We start from the raw sequence: 16,644 nt of genomic DNA, 5'->3' as shown, positions 1-16,644 counted from the left end.
ATGCTATGAGCTGGGGACAAAGCAATAAGGAAGGCGCCATGCAGGCTCTGCCTCCACAGAGCTAGGATGGAGCCTGCAGAGAGTCACTGAGTTAGTGGTGACAAGCAGCCCAGTGACAAAAGAGAAAGGCAGGGGCTGGAGACCCATGTTGGAGATAGGGGAAGGCTTCCCTGAGGAAGTGGCCTCAAGGGCTTCTGGTGGGGAGGTTGCTGGGCCCCTTGGAAGAGCTTGAGGCTGCCCTTCCCTGACTTCCTGGCTCCAGCCTTCTCCTGCAATCCCCTAACCTGCTCCCTCTGTCCCCAGCCCCACTAGTGCCCCAACAACATCATCCTCCTGCCCGCCTGAGGCCTCGGAAACTCATCTCCAAGCGCTTTTTGGCTTGGAAGTCTCCAAGTCTCAGGCTGTTGGGTAGTTGGTAAACAGCTTATTAAGGTGATTAACACTGCAATTAAAGCTGGAAAAACAGAGGCCAGGGTGCTAGCTGCTTCCCCTTCTCCTTCCCCCTCCATTCTCCCCTTCCCTTCCAATCCCCTCCAGGCTTAGTTGATGGAATTCAGCCAACGTAGCCACCTAGAGCCCTCATCTAGGGTCTTGGAAGTCAGGGGCTGGGAGGCTGGGGATCAAGGGTCTCTGCCGGCTGTCTAGAATCTTTACCACTTTGCTCACATTACCCCAGTGGCTCTGCTGGACTAGGTAATAAGCAGTAGGGGTGGTGTGGTCCTGAAGGGTGTGGCATATGGAGGCTGAAGTGGGTGGGGTCTCTCAGATCCCCTAGTATCTGGGACCCCCTCAAGGGAGGGGTCCTTAGGGAAAGAGAGACCATCCTTCTCATCCACTTCCCCAAGTGAGAAAAGCAGAAGCTATCTCCTCCCAAAAGAGGCACAGGAGCTTCCGTACCCCAAGCTCAAAATGCTGGGGTATCTTCCAGCAAACACGAGGGTCTGGGAATGGCAAGACCCTTACCCTTCTCTTAGCCTGAAACCCAGGGAAGGATCTGGGGACCCTCTGGGTTTACGGTTTCCCTCCCTGCACTGGCCCCAGCATGATTCATAAGACAGCTGCGATCAGGCTCCACAAGCCTCACTCCTCTTGACCCCACGGAGTCCCGGAGGGGGGATGTGTTCCCAGAACCGCCCCCCCTCCCATCTTTGCCTATCGTGCTTCCATCTTCTTTCAAGGCTTCCTTCAAATGCCTCCTCCTCTATGCAGTCTTTCCGGGCTTCCCTCCCACTCACCACCAACTGCCTTGCCCTTTCCTCTGACAGTCCGTCCTGTCCTCCCTGGACTATGTCAGGTGTGCCCAGCTTCAGGCCCCTCCTGAGTGGGTCTGCTTCTGGCCCTGGAGCTCCTAGCACAGGGTCTGTGCCTTCCTTTTCCAGGCTTTGGTCATCAGCCAGACCACCTCCTGGAACAGTGCCTGAGATATAGCAGGTGCTCAATAAATAATTGGTTGATTTATTCCTTTTATGAGTGCACCTAGAGATGGGTGGGTCAGCCAATGTAGCAAGTGCAGCCAGTGGGCTGGATCTGAATTGGGGGTGTGGAGTGATGGATGGGGCAGGAGGCAGGCTGGGGAGCAAGCCCCATCTCCCCGGTCACCATTAGCAGCAGCCTCTTCCATTAACTGAATAGTACTCACCATCTTCTGGGGACCTTGTTAAGTATTTTACTCACATTATCTCATTTAATCCTCTCAACAACCCTACTAGGTAGGTAGCATTATCCCTACATTACAGATGAGGAAACTGAGGCTTAGAAAGGTTAAGTGACTTGCCCAAGGTCACACAACCAATAAAGTACTGGAGGCAGGATTTAAATTCAGGTCAGCTGACTCCAGCACGCACATTCCTGACTGCAACATTAAGCTTTCCCAGGACCAGCCCTCCCCTCTCCATTTCGCCTCCCAGGGAAGAACCCAGGGAGGAGGGCTGGCCAGCTGGGGTGGGTGGGGCTGCGGTGGCTCCAGCTTTCAGACAGTCTGCACTGGGATGCCCAGAGATTCTGAAAAGCCCACTAACAGCACCCATTCTCCAGACCTAACGTTCAAATTCTAGCGTTGGCAGGTATGAGTTATGTGACCTCAGCAGAGACTAAATTTCTTTTGCCTCCATTTTCCCACCTGATGAATGGGCACTATACCACCTACCTCCCAAGCTGTTGTGAAGGTCACATGAAAAGTGCTTGGCACGGAGTAGGAGTTTAGCGAATGCCAGCTGTGTCTAAGTTTTGGAGAACAGTGACCCTCAGGGCAGGCTGGGGTTCCCTAGCCCGCCCTGCTCCTTCCCCGCCTCACAAAGGTTGTCACAAGGCCATGGGTGTAGTCAAGAAGCACCTGGTAGAAGATGGGCTCAGCAGGCTTACCCTGGTACCCTGCCAGGGCCTCCACCCCCAGCCCCTGTGCTTGTGGGGGGCCCCCACCAGGGCTGATGAAGAGGGTGACCTGCCTGGCCCAGAGGTGAGGAGAGGAGGAAGGGGAGGTCAGGGGTGGGGCTGACCCCCGCAGGAGGTCACCTGGGCAGTTAATCCAGCCTGACAGAGCCGGGATGAGCAGGGAGGAATTAGGTAGCTTACAACACCCTTTCATCCCAGAGCCGCCGCCTGCCCGCCCTGCCTCCCTCCTTCCTTCCTCTCTCTCTGCCCTTTCCTTCTCTCTCCCTCCCCTTGCTGGCAGCCCAGCCCTAATAAAATGCAGTGTCTCCAGCAAGTCTGCCCGGCTGCCGCCTCGCTGCTCCCGCCTGCACGCAGCCCTCAAACCAAACTGCTCAGCTCAGCCCTGCCTGGCAGCTGCCACCTTAACTCTTGCCAGCCCGGCTGGCGTCCGTGGGCTGGAGGCCCTCCTCCCTTCCGCCTCCTGCGGGCATGGGGGAGGGAAGAGCCTACCTTCTGAGAGGGAGGGGACTGGATGAGGTCTGGGTCTCCCCAGCACTGGAGCCCTGCTGGAGGTTCCCCCATCTGTGTGGCTGTGAGTGTCCAACAAATCCCTTCTGTGAGCTTGAGACCCGCTCCTTCTCCCTCATCCTTAGTCTGCTGTGTGCCTCAGAACAGCCCCAGAGGCTGTTTTGGGTGGGGATCGTTATCCCTATTTGACAGATGGGGCAACTGAGGGCCTTGACACAGAGGTTCCTATCTGAGCTGGGTCACCTCGGCTGTTGGGTAGTGTTTTCTTTTCTTCTTTCTCTTTCTCTCGTTCTTTCCTTTTTTTTTTTTTTTTCTTCAGGGTCTTGCTCTGTCGCCCAGGCTGGAGTGCAGTGGTGTGATCACTTCTCACTGTAGCCTCGACCTCTCATGCTTAAGTAATCCTCCCACCTCCGCCTCCTGAGTAGCTGGAAGTACAGGTGCATGCCACCATACCCGGCTAATTTTTGTGTTTTTTGTAGAGACAGGGTTTCACCTTGTTGCCCAGGCTAGTCTCGAGCTCCTAGGCCGAAATAATCTGCCCGCCTTGCCCTATCAAAGTGCTAGGATTATAGGTGCGAGCTACCATGCGTGGCCATGCTACTGATTTTCTATCTGACTTTTTCCATTACAGGGAGCTTCTCTGCTTCTGTGTGTGTGTGTGTGTGTGTGTGTGTGTGTGTGTGTGTGTGTGTCTGATGCTAGGGTGACTTGAGTGATGTGTGTCTGTGCACCTGTGTTGGCAGCCTGCATCTCCTGGAGTATTATGGCTTTGGCTTTGTACCTTGTGTGATGCCAACATATCTCAGGTGTGTGTTTGCGTCTGTGGATGTGTCTGCAGATGACAGGTTTGCCTCAAGTGGGAGTCCATGTGTGTGTGATGATGGGGAGATGTCATTGTGTGTCTTGATGCATGCGAGAGAGAGGTAGCTTCACAAGCGTGTGCATGCATTCACGCTGTCTCCCGTCTGTGCCAAGATGTGTCACTCTCACACACCTCCATTCATTCTGCCACCTCCAGCTCTCCGTCTCCAAAGCCTTGGAGTTGGGCACCTAGAAGAGGAGGGTGGCGGCAGTGAAAAGGCTCTGAGTCAGGGCATGAGCCCTCCTTGAGAATTAAACACAGACCCCTCCCCCATCACCAGGCCTGGATCACAGTGCTAGGTCCCTCCCCGCTGAGGGAGCAGTGGTGTCCCCCTGACTGAGGCCCCACCCTCACCCCAAGCTGAAAGGGACAGACAGGAGGGTGAGGGGCCAGGAGTGCCTAGGCGTGGAGGCAGGGGGGTTACACACATGTGCAAGCATGTCTGCATGTGAGCTCCAGATCAAAGACCAGCCCTGAGGTGACCCGGCGGCGGTGCAGAGGGAGCTGTCTGATTCTGAGCACCAAGCCGCCAAGCAGTGGAGTCAGGGAAGCTGCTTCTGGGTGCCTCCCCCAAAGACCTGCCCAGATTGGGGACAGCCATGGTTTCAGGAACACCTGCCACCAGGGGCCAGGCCCAGCCCAGCACCTTAGCAGTGGTTTCCTGCGGGCCCCGTCTCCCTCAGAGCTCAGAAGTGCCTCCCCACTGGACACCTTCCCCACTCTCAGACCCTCCCCACAAGAGCTGCTACCAGCCTCCAGTTCAAAGAGCTCAGTGGTTATTTTCGTCTTTTTTATTAACATTATATATAAAGATGAGTCCAGTAAGAAAGCAGAAATGAGAAGGCTGGAAGAGGGTGGGAGATGGCTTTGCTTCTTCCCCCTCCGGGTGGGACTCTTGGAGACCTACCACGTCTCTTTTGGCCCCTGCACCTCCCACAAAACCCAAATCCAGCCGGAGCCCACATCTCTCAGCTTGAAACACACAGGGAGATCCGTCCAGGAGGAACATGGCCACATAAATAGGAAACCGCAGCAGGGAGGAGGCTGCTTCTCTCTGTTGCTCTTAAAAAAAAAAAAAAAAAACTTACTATATATTTATATATATAGCTACAGTCTTCTACCTCTCCTTTTTTTTTTTTTTTTTTTTTCGATGTTTTACTGCATCATAGGTGGAGGAAAGTTAGCTTTAGTGGGATGTCTGGGTCAGGGAGGGGCAGTGCCACCAGCCCTCCGGCAGTTACCCCTTACTCCAAAAGGCACAAGTTCTAACTCTTCCCTCCTTTCCCATGCACCTCACCCGACATTCTCCAGCTCGGAGCAATCTGTTTCCAAGGCCACCGGAAAGGAGGTGTTTGGGGGTTTGTCCTGGTATGTCTCTTTGGAGGTTTGGGGTTTGGCACCAAAACTGCCAACTTACCGGAGGAGTAGAGAAGGTGAGGTGGGGGCAGGGACAGAACAGAGGCACCCTTGCAAGGGGAGACTTGGCCCTATCTGTGAACAATGCCCTTTGTTTTCCTATTTTTCAACAGCTTTTAAAACCAAAGTTGTGCAAAGTCCTGGACATGGAAGAAATAAGTCCATAGGAAAAACGTCTGAGACCCATCCCTCCTCTCAGAACAGAGGAGAGGGGAGAGAGATGGCTCCTTTAGTTGTTTCCTCTAAAGCCACAAACATTAAAAGATTCCCTCACTTAGGGGGTTTTCTTTGGTTTCACCCTCAAATCTTAAATGAGGGCTAGAAGTGCAGGGCAGTGACCAGTTCAGGTCCCCACCCAGAGTCCTCGTCATGATGTCCGCTGTCTTATCGGCCGAGGGGCCGCTCGAGCAGGGGGAGACCACCAGTGGCTCAGGAGGAACTAGGCCTGGCAAGTTTTAAGATCCACGGTGCCAGGTGCCCCAGCACAGGCAGGACCCGCAAACCCTCCACACTCTCCCCCATCCCAAGGTCTCCAGTCTGGGAACAGGCACTGAGTTTAAGAAGCTGGAAGATGATGAGCCATTTAAAGCCAATCCAGGCTCCTGGAGCAGGTAGGAGAACGGCTGTCCCCACTGGGGTGGAATGTCCCCACATCTGGAGGGGCACCCCAGTGTCTAGGCAGAGGGAGGGAGGTTCAAGGGGCATCCTTGGTCCATGCAAATGTCATCTGGAAGCGCTTGGGTCCCTGGAGGAAGGGGCAAGGGAGGGGGAAAGGGAGTTCCTTTTCCCTGTGCTCCTCGATGATTCCTGAGTGGCTAGGACAGAGGCGCCTTCTGCCTGGTCCTGGGGTCCTTTGTCAAGGGTACAGGCCAGGTGGGTGCTCAGTACACAGCCCCAGGGTTGGGCGGGGGCCCGGGAGAGGCATGGTGCAGGGTGGCTGGCTGAGGCGGCTGCTGCTGTAAGTGGGGTCCACTCAGGTTCTGTGCGTGGTACCAGGAGTTGGTGGGGTCGTCCAGGTAGCTGGGGGAGGCACTGTATGGGAGCGGCGGGGGCAGCTGACTGCGGGCAGGGGCTGGAGTGGAGTGGGAGGAGGTGTCCCAGAGGGCGGGTGACGGTGGTGAGTTGCAGGCCATGGAATCACTGTTATTGGGACTGTGCTCCAGCGGCACCTCCCCGTTCTTGTAGAGTTTCTTGAACTTGGAACGCCGGTTCTGGAACCAGATTTTCACCTGGGCCAGAGAAGAAAGGGGTAGCTAGTTAGCCTCTCAGAATGCTAAAACAAAAAACCCTGGGAAGAACCCAGCCAAGAAAAAGCAAGGCCAGAACCCAATTTCACATAAGAATCAGGCAAAAAACAGGCCTCCTGACTCCGGGGACACCAGTTTCTTGGATCTGGGGTAGAATTGTGGCTAGGAACATTCAGCTGCCTGGGTCCAAATTCTGCTTTGTCACTTACTAAGCATGACCTTGGGCAAGTTATTTAACCTCTCTGGTTCTTGCCTTCCTCTTGCCTGCAAAATGAGGATGAGAACAGCACTATTATCTGCCTTATAGGGTCATTCTGAGGCTCAAATAAGGTACGACATATAAAAAACTTAAAGCAGCCTGGTATGTAGTACGCACTCAATAAAAGGCCGTTGAGGTGGGAGATGGACGGTTGGTAGCATTTCATTCACATTAGACACCCATAAGCAGAGGTGCACAGATACACAGAGACAAATACACCCACGTACACATCTCCATACCCAGCCACGTTCCCACTCACAGCCTCACACACAGACACCAGACAATAAAAATACACACAGACACAGATACACCCAGATAAGCACCCCACAACATGAGCACCCACATTCACACACTCAGGCGTGGAGAAGTTCTCCTGGGCTCGGGCTGGATAATGGGGGTGACCTGGGGACTCAGGAGCAGGTGAGCCATGATTCCCCAAATTTCCCCTGGGGTATCTCCCCCTCCCCCTGCCACTCCCCACCCCATGACTGGTACAAACAATGAATCAGCTCCTCACCAGGTGACCCAGATTCCCGGCGGATGGGGCCCCACGCAACCACAGCCACAGCCGCAACCTAGGCCCGCCTGTCAACACCTGGAGGGAGCCAGGCATCCACTGCCCCTCCCCTGAGCAGTGACAAGCTGCTGGGGGCTTTAGGGACTGGATGAGGGTGGAGGTGGGGCACTCACTTTTGAGTCCTCATCTCCTTCAGGTAGGGAATTTGGCCTCTCTGAGTGTTCAGGTGCTGAGCAGGAATGTGGTATTTTGATGCAAGCACACATTTCTGAACATGCATTCAGAACGCACATGCATTCAGGGCGCACAGTCACACACACGTGCCCCCATCGTTATGCACAATGACCCTGGCAGGATCACACTCCTTATATGAGCATCCTCCGGTGCATGCAGACCCACACAGCACGTGTGCAAACACACTCGCCTATACATGTACACCGACAGTCTGCACACAAGCCTAGCCTGGAGGGAAAACACGATGTGGACTCCTACTAAGTGACCAGCACTGCTGGGGGACTTGGGAGCTGGGGATTCTGCAGTAGGGGAAGGAGGGCACCTCTCCCTGGGACAGACATACACAGTTGCACGGGTTCACAAATATGCTCACTTGTACACGTGCTAACGCAGAACCTTCCGACCGAAGTTGAACCTCGCACGCCCCAGAGTTCCAGGAGCCCGCAGGGCCCTTCAATGGCCAGCCAGGCTCGGCAGCGCCGGGGGAACTACGGGGTCCCGCGCGCCCCCACGGCCCTGGACAGCCAAACACCAACCTGTGTCTGCGTGAGGCCCAGCTGCGCGGCCAGCTCGGCGCGCTCGGGCAGCGCCAGGTACTGGGCCTTCTGGAAGCGGCGCTGCAGGGCGGCCAGCTGGTAGCTGGAGTAGATGGTACGCGGCTTTCGGACCTTCTTGGGCTTCCCATTCACCATGCGCACCTCTGCTTCCGGCTCCTCCTTCACCGACACTGCGGGGAACGCACCGGGCGGAAGAGGGGGCGGCTCAGCCTCGGCCTGCGACTCCTGCGACCCTCCAGGGCCCCGCCGGACGCTCCTCCCTTCCGCCCACCGACTAGCCGCGGGATTCCCGGCCGCGCGCTCAGCCGCCCGCGGCCCAGGAGGGAGCCGCGGCCCCAGAGCCGGAACCGGCCGCGGCCCACAACGCGGCACTCCCAGTTCCGCGCCCGGCCGCCGGAGCACTGTCCCCGGCGCCAGCCGCCGCCTGCGCGAGGACCGCCTCGGCTTCGCTCACGACGCCTTCCCGGCTCGCCTCCCAGCCTCGGGGCTCCTCGCCGCCCGGCTGCTGGCCGCCCCCTTCCCAGTCCCATCTCGCCGTCGGTTGTTTCTCTCGCTCCTTCCCGTCCAGCCCCCGCCCTTTAAAAAAGTTTCATTTTAGAATCGCTTTAGATTTTCAGAAAAGTTGCAAGGATAGCGCAGACTTTCTTTCTTTCCCTGTCCCCCTTCTTCCCCCCTTCCTTCTCTCCTTCCTTTCCTGTTTCTTCTGCCCTTTCTCTCACTGTCTTTCCATACTTCCCTCTTGCTGCCTTCACTTTTCCCTTTTTCAGCTTCTCTGCCTCTCAGTGGCTGCTTCCCTCCGCTTTCCTGCAACTTCCGTAGGTCCTTCTCATTGCCCCCTCACGACTCCTAGTCTCCTCATCCCTTATCCAAAGGAGGGCCCCTAGAGTTTCCAGCCCCTGCCGCCTACCCCCAAGCCCTCTGCGACTTGATCGAGGATCGCCTGCTGAAATGCCCACGAAATCACCTCGATTCGGAGGTTTCCTGACAACCCACAGCCTTCCCCTTCCTCCGTCAGCTCACCCCGATCCTCATCCCGGACCGCGGCGCACCGCGCACATCGCGCCCCAAATGCTTGCACACCCGGGGCTGGAAGGTTGCCTGGTCCCTCTGAGGGTCATCTAGGCCAACTTCTCTAACTCCAGGCAGTACTTTTCTTAGAAGTTTTCCTAGATTTTGGCTTCCAGTCTATGCCTTTTCCTCCCTCGGAAACCTTCCAGTGTCTCCCACTGTCCTCGCGACCCCGTGGCCCTCACCTGAGTCCTGGGCTGGCAGCGGCTGCTCCCTGTACGCCCCGTATTGCCGGTAGGAGGCTCCGTAGGTATATTCCGACTTGGGCGAGTAAGCGCCCGTGCCTGCAAGCCCATTGAGATTGAATTGGTGGTGGTAGGTGTAGGGGTTCACCGTCTGGCCATAGGGCTGGCCCGAGTAGTAATCGTGCTGGGGAGTGCTGTAGTAGCCCAGGTCAGTGACAGAAGACTCGGGCAGGGTAGGCGAGTCCTTGGAGCCCGCATGGCAGCTAAGGGAGCTGGAGATGTCGGTGAGGATGCTGCTGAGCTTGCGATCGAAGGAGCCACTCATCCTGGCGGGCGCTGCACCTCCCCAGGGCTGGCCTCCGCGGAGGACAGGAACGGACCGGAATGCAAGAGAGGCGGAAGAGACGAGGCAGGGGTGTGTGTCCAGAAGGCGAGGGGAGGACCCGGCCGCGTCTGGGGGAGGGGGAGGCCGAGAGGCGCTTACACCATTGCCTGCCGTCAGGCGGTCGCTGCGCGCCTCTCCTCGCGTCCCAAGCCACAGTCAAATGCTGCCAGCTCCGCCCGGCCAGCCGGTTATAGACTCAATAGTGGAGTCGCAGAGGGAGGCTCCTACGCGCTGATTGGCTGCAAGTCTTGCCTTCCAGGCAAAACACGCTCTTGCTCTCTGGCTCCTCTGCCCTCCTCTCTCTCTCTCTCTCCCTTTTCCTTCTCTCCTCCCTCCTCTCTCTTCTCTTTCTCCCAGTCTTTGTTGTTACTCAAAACACACACACACACACACACACACACACACACACACACACACACACACACACACACACACACACACACACACACACACACACACACACACACACCCTCCTTACTACTCTTGTAGCTCCAGCCCAGATAAGTTCTCTGAAGGAGGGGCGTGGAGGTGGAGGGGAAGGGTTGCTCTATAGAGCCCCCAGGATCTGTCAGTCTGTTTCTCTGGCTGGGGGATGAGAGTTGGGCTTAGGTGAGGTAGGGAAGGAGGGGAGTTTGCCCATTGGGTGTTTGTGGAAAGAGATGGTCTAAAGTGGGGTATGGTTGTGTGTGTGTGCACACGTGTGCACGCACTGTGCAAATGACAGGCACACAAATGTACCCAAAGTGGTGAGGACTCACGGCCCCTGAAAATGGTTTCTCTTAAAATCAGAAGAAAAGGAAAACATCTTTTAGGTGAAAGAGAATGTTTGAATATATGATATTAATATATTATCTCAATAGCAATGCAGTCATTGCTATTATATTCTTGTATTACATAATTACAAAAATGTAATTTTAAAAATTTTCTTTTTATGAAGGAAGGTGCCCACTAGGCAAAAGTGTCTTGAGCCTATGAAAGACATAATTTCACCCTAGGAGGATCCTATTGGAGAAGGGGAAGCAGGCCTGTGTGGATTTAGAGGTTGATGGGGATGTACAGCCTGTCCGGTGATACCAGAACTATCTCCAAAGCTATGTGTGTGCAGTTTCACAGATGGCTCGGTCTTGCTGAAGGTAGCAAGGGACCTGGGGTCCCCACGAGGTTGGGTGGACACCCAGACTGGCTCTGTGGACCAGGCTGGCTCTGGTTGGATGGACACAGGCTGGCTCTGTGACTGTGTGCTTCAGTAAGTCTGAGGGCAGATTCTGTGTATCATGGGACAGCATTGGGGACTGGGGACACTTTTGGGATCGGGTGCATGGGACGAGTGTATTTGGGGTGTGTGATGTGAGGATTTCATGTGTTCCACGGTATCCACAGATGTACATGCATGCAGGAGTGTGTGTGGGGGGGGCGGTGCAGGCAGCGTAAGTGGAGGGCCATCCGCGTGTGAATGTGTGGTTGTAGGCAGATGTGTCTAGACCTCTCAGTACCTTCCTCATCCCCAGTAGCTGGGAGCTGTACTGCTCCACTGAACTCTTCCTGCACCAGAAAAGCCCTGAAGAATGGCTCCCCTCTGTGGGGACCCCCAGCTTTTAGTCCTGTCTAGCCCACAAAGCTGGGCCCCCTAGGTCATGCTGGCTGTTCTCAACGTCTAGCTCATCCCTCCCTCCCACACCCCATTTTGCTCTTCGCCTTTCTCTGGGAGAGAGAATCTAAATCTCAGTTCCCAGCCTGCCCGGCTCGCTCCCCCGACCCCACGTCCACTCGCCCTGTCTCGCCGGGCGAACGCAGTGCTAGCGCGCCACCTCGTGGTTCCTGCGAGCTCTGCAGCTCCCCGAGCCCGGCGCCCGGCCAAGTCCCGGGGAGGGGTTTCCTCCGAAGACCCTGCCTGGCAGAGCAGTGTACAGGGGGCTTATGCCCCTTTCCAGAGTCAGACTCGCGCAGCAGGCTTCCGGCAGTCCAAAGGGCTTTGAGAGCTGCAGTTGGCAGAAACAGAGGGCACGGTCCGCGGACTGAGGGGCAGGGGTGAGTGCCCGCTTGGTCTGGGCCACTCCCGGAGGCCGCCGCGTGGGAAAGGTGGGGGCGGGGGCGGGGGCGGGCGAGGGGAGCGCTATCTGTCTGCCTATCTCCGCGTCCCCCCAGCGCCCAGCGCCCGCCGCTCCGAGCCCGTGGCGGGGCGAGTTGCCACCCGCTCCGGGTGCCCTCTGTTCTGCTGCCAAGAGGGCGCCCAGAGAGCCTGCGGCGTTGGGGGCAGGAAGGGCACTGGGCGGGCCGGCTCCCTCCCAGGATGGGAGCGGGGGAGGCGTTCAGGGCCTGCTTTGGAGCTCCCCCGCCCCGCCCCGCAGACTGTGCCCTCTGTTTTCGCTAACTGCAGCTCCCTCAGAGAACAGAGAGCGTGGGGCGAGCCCTTCTCAGGGGTTCATCCATTCATTCATTCATCAGCCGAGATCAAGAAGTGGCAGGCGACTCAGAGCAGGGAGTCTACCTCCCTCCCTCCCCAGGCCCTCACGGAAGCCTCGCTCTTCTTTCCTCACTCCTACCCCAAGCCCTGGCTCCTGAGTAAAGAGAATGAGCCCTAGGCTGAATTCTGGAATCCTGGAATCTTGAAAGGGCAGTGGTGGTGGATTATACTAGGATAATTTCTAAGCTCCACTCTGCTCTGAAATTCTAAGAGCTCCCGAAATGGTTCATAGTTCATAGAAACTGCAACAGTAGGAACTTAAATAAGCAATTAAACCACTGTTCGCTAATGTGAGGTTAACACATGTTCCCCTACCCCCATTGCATGACATGCTCCAAGATGCCAGAATGGGTCCGTCCACTTCACCACTACCTTCCGATACCCAGGACCCATTGTTGAATGAATAAATGAAGCTTCCTAATGCTGAAGAGGGTCTGAATCATCTTGGCACTGCTCCCGTGGACCCCTGGCTGAGGCTCAGGCATGCTGGGCAGAGTCAGGACAGCGGGAAGCATGGAGCAGGCACTGGGCTGCAGGGTAGGGGAAGGCCCCAAGGGTCTCGTCAGGCCGGCAGGACCGGAGCCACCAACTGCTGGGTGGGCACCTGTTAGCTTAGGATGGCGAGGTAGCCGGAAGATGCAGTGGGACCACAGCCACCCACCCCACCTTGCCGGGGCCAACAAGACGAGCAGGTGTCAGCCTGGCCGAGTCCTGCCTCTGGTGGAGGGGTGACGTGGGGCAGCCTGTGTCAGGGGCCTCTGGGAGTCTGGTAGGAGGGAGAAAGGGTAGTGCCGGCCAATGCCAAGGTCACAGCCCACACTGTCTCTAGCACTGAGAAAAGGTACCCTGTTGAAGCAAGCTATTATTCCCTGGAACCCAGGCATCATGCCACTTGGGCACTGGCACAGCAGTGGGGCTCAGAGAGAGGCCTCAGGGAGGACCTTAGGGAGGACCTAGCCCTGGTGGGCTGACCCTGCTTTCTCCATTGCCTTGGGGAGTGGCGCCATCTAGTGGTGATTGTAAGAAAGAGTCTGCTTAGCTCCACTGGGAAGACCCGGAAGTGGGTCACCTGCAGGGGCAGGGCCATCGTGCCCAGAAGGAATTTACTTACTTGAGGAGCCCTATTGGCACTAAATATTCACTTTTCATCATCACCTTGTGTTATTCTTTGGCTGCCACCTCTCCCTCCTCCCAGCCACCTTTGAACAGCCCTAGTGGCTCTTTCCTTTGGTTTTCTCATTTGTAAATAAAAAACTGGTTTCTTAGATGACCTCTGAGGTCCGTCCAAGCTCGGATGCTCCGTGATTGTAAATTCCAGGACCCTTGTCTCTCAAGGGTGAACTCCTCGACCTTCTCACTAACTCCCTTGGAGATATACCCCAAGCTTCCAGCATTTTGCAGCCTGGACTTACTTCCAGAGTCCTTCATTCATTCAACAGATCTTTGCTGAGTCTGTGCTGTGTATCTGATCCCATGCTAGGTGCTGGGGATGTAGTGATGAACAAGACAGACCAGGCCCCTCTCGGTGGAGCCCACGTTCCAGCAGGGGGTGCGGACACTTAACGACAGCTTCGCCATCGTGTGATGTGTGCTGTGATGGGGCAGCACTTGCCGCCGTGCCAGCCTAAGGGGGCCTGAATCTTTCAGGGGGCAGGAGGATATCTGAAATGAGAAGTGAAGGATGTGTGGGACTTGGCTTGGAAAAACAGGGATGAGGGAAAGGAGACGGTTCCCGGTCCCTGGAAAGTGCCACCTCCCCCTCTTCCACCCACCCTTGTCCAGCCAGGGGCGCTTTCCCTTGGGTTTTCTCATATGTAAATCAAAAATTGGATTCTTAGATGGCCTCTGCGGGCCATCCAAACTCTGATGCTCCGTGATTGTAAATTCTAGGACTCTTGTCTCTCAAGGGTGAAGCATAGTATTTGTAGGGGTGGTTGGGGGGTACTAAAGGTGAAGCAGGGACCCAGGACTCAGAGCACTTGGAAGCCTGAAGCAGGAGAATGGGCTTTACTTAGCAGCTGCAGGGAACCGCTGAAAGATTTTAACCAGGGGAGGATCATGATTGGGTTTTCATTCTAGAAGGATCCCTCTGGCAGCTGTGTGGAGATGAATCAGAAGTGATAAGACTGGGGGCGAGGGGCCCAGATATGAGGCTACTGCAGAAGCTCAAGCAAAGGGAATCGAGTCTGGGTTAAGGAAGAGGCAGTGCTGGCCAATGCCAGAGAGAAGAGAAGTGGGTGGAAGTGGAGAGCAGTGGGTGGATTTGAAAGCCATTAAGGAGGTCAGAGGGACAGGGCTGGGGAATGGACTGGATATGAATGGCAGGGAGAAGGGAAGTGGGGGAATGACCCCTGAGCTTCTGATTTGGGCAACTGGGTGGGAAGTTGGGGGCCGTTCTCGAAATAAAGACAACACCAGCAAGAGGAGACGCTTGATGAGGAAAAGAATGTGTCACCCCCCCCCCCCCCCCACACACACACACACTGGAATCTAACATACCTGCAGAAAAGTGCACAAGTCCTAATTAAAGGCTTTACATCAATCAAACATAGCTGTGCAACCAGCACCCAGGCTGAGCAGCAGGTTAGGAAACAATATCTAACCCTCAGAAGCCCCCTCACTCTCCCTTCCAGTTCCTACTCCCTGAGAGTAAACACTGTCTCCGCTCCTAGCATTGCAGATCAAGTTTGCATGTTTTTTACCTTTATATAAACGGAAGTGTATAGTATATACAGTCAGCCGTCTTCCATATCCATGGGCTGTGCACTCATGGATTCATCCAACCTTGGATCGAAATTATTCAGCAAAATAATTGCATCTGTGCTTGGACACATATAGACTATTTTTTTCTTGTCATCATTCCCTAAATAATATAGCATAACAATTACTTATATAACAATTACATTTTATTTGGTATTATAAGTAATCTAGAGATAATTTAAAGTATATGGGAAGATGTGCATAGGTTATCTGCAAACACTACTCCATTTTATATCAGGGACTTGAGCATCCACAGATTTGGGTATCCGAGGAAGGTCTTAGAACCAATCTCCCATGAACAAGGGAGGGCTGTATTCTTTTCCGTTTGGCTTCTTTTGCTCAACATTATGTTGTGAGATTTATCCATATTGTTGGCTATATTTATAGATTGTTCGTTTTCATTGCTGTAATGTGGATATTTTCTCATATGAATATATCATTATCTATTTTTCTGTTCTACTGTTGATGGGCATTTGGGTAGTTTCCGTTTGGGGGCTATCATGAGCAGTGCTGCTATGAGCATTCTTGTACATGTCTTTTGGTGCATGCATCTATGCTGTTGTTGGGTACCTATGGGTGGAATTGTGCGCCGCCAGGTGGGCGTATGTGTGGCTTTAGAAGAGGCTGCCAAGCAATTCTCCAAAGTGGTTGTGCCATCAGCTTAACTGTGATCATGCTGAGTTTGAGTGTCTTTGAGATATCTAGGAAGAGCAGTCCTAGCCATAGTTAGCAACATGGATCTGAAAAATCAGTAAAGAAGCTGGGATTGGAGATGTAAATTGTGAGTATCTGGCTTCTTGTGGTAAGTGGAGCCATTGGCATGGGTGAGATGGTCCAGGAAAGGAGGGAGAGAACACGGGGCAAAGGTCCAGGCAGCACCTGTGAGAGAGGGGTCAGAGGGAGGTGGAAAGCAGTGCAGAGAGAGTGTACCCTGAGCTGGGTGTGGGGAGAGCCGGGGGAGGGTTCAAGGAGGAGAGAGTGGTCAGCAAGGTCAAATCTTGCTGTGGATTTGTAGTCAGGGCAGGGTGAGGACTGAGATGCGCCTACTATGCAATGTCTCGAGGAAGTTGATAATATCAGGAAGAATGAGTAAGGGGAGTGGGGAGCTGGAAGCGGTTCACAGCTGGCTGAGGGGCCAGTGGGATGGGAGGCAACGAGGAGAACACGTGCCAGCCACTCTGTCCTGATGGCTGTGAAAGGAGGAGGGAGGCAGAGGGCGGTAGCTGGAGGGTATTTGGTGTATTGGGAGGGTGTGTGAGAGTGTGTTTGAAATGGGAGCAGCCTGTTTAGATGCAATTATCACCTCCAGTAGAGAAGGGTTAATCACGAGTGCCATCCCTGAGTAGGTGGGAGGGGAAGGATCTGGAACTCCTCCAAAGGGGTTGGCCTTATAGCAGATTATTATCTATTCCGTTGAGTCGAGAGAGAAGATGAACTGACAAGAGCTGGCTTTCATTGAGTGCTCACTGTGTGCCAGGCACTCCTCAAAGCCATCTACATATATGAGTTCATTCACTGCTCCCAACCCTATGAGGTGGGCACTCTCATGTCTGTCTTTTGATAGAGGATGGAACTGAGGCACAGGAAGCTAAGTAAGTGGATTTAGGATTTGAGCCCAGGCAGTCTGACTGTTAATCTCCATGGGGCAGGCATTCAGCTTGCAGGTTTAGCAGTCAGAAGGTAATTTGACGGAGCTAGGCCCTGGCCATGTGGGTGTTTTTTATACTACCCTCTGTACTTTTCTATATGTTTGAAACATCTCAGAGTAAAAAGAATTGTATTTGGGAGGCCA

General features: G+C 54.8%; 1 protein-coding gene across 1 annotated transcript; it reads right to left on the bottom strand.

The window, feature by feature from the left end:
* Nucleotides 1-4,536: 4,536 nt before the first annotated feature.
* On the bottom strand, nucleotides 4,537-9,793 carry DLX3 (distal-less homeobox 3). The gene is made up of 3 exons (XM_032162601.2): nucleotides 9,244-9,793; nucleotides 7,970-8,160; nucleotides 4,537-6,405 (listed from the first exon to the last, which is right to left on the bottom strand). Exons 1-3 carry the CDS (start codon nucleotides 9,566-9,568, stop codon nucleotides 6,058-6,060), a joined length of 864 nt encoding a protein of 287 aa, XP_032018492.1. The 5' UTR covers nucleotides 9,569-9,793; the 3' UTR covers nucleotides 4,537-6,057.
* Nucleotides 9,794-16,644: the final 6,851 nt, after the last annotated feature.

Source organism: Hylobates moloch, unplaced genomic scaffold (genome assembly GCF_009828535.3).
Source record: "Hylobates moloch isolate HMO894 unplaced genomic scaffold, HMol_V3 SCAFFOLD_10, whole genome shotgun sequence".
Taxonomy (NCBI): Eukaryota; Metazoa; Chordata; class Mammalia; order Primates; family Hylobatidae; genus Hylobates; species Hylobates moloch.
This window is presented reverse-complemented; position numbering and strand designations above follow the sequence as displayed.

What these genes read in the sequence shown, in the direction of transcription:
- DLX3 (XM_032162601.2), bottom strand. Translation starts at nt 9,568, where the DNA reads ATGAGTGGCTCCTTCGATCGCAAGCTCAGCAGCATCCTCACCGACATC. An exon ending in GCTGCCAGCCCAGGACTCAG is followed by an intron (nt 8,161 to 9,243) that starts GTGAGGGCCACG and finishes CGTTCCCCGCAG; the next exon opens with TGTCGGTGAAGGAGGAGCCG. An exon ending in TGGGCCTCACGCAGACACAG is followed by an intron (nt 6,406 to 7,969) that starts GTTGGTGTTTGG and finishes TCTCTGGCCCAG; the next exon opens with GTGAAAATCTGGTTCCAGAA.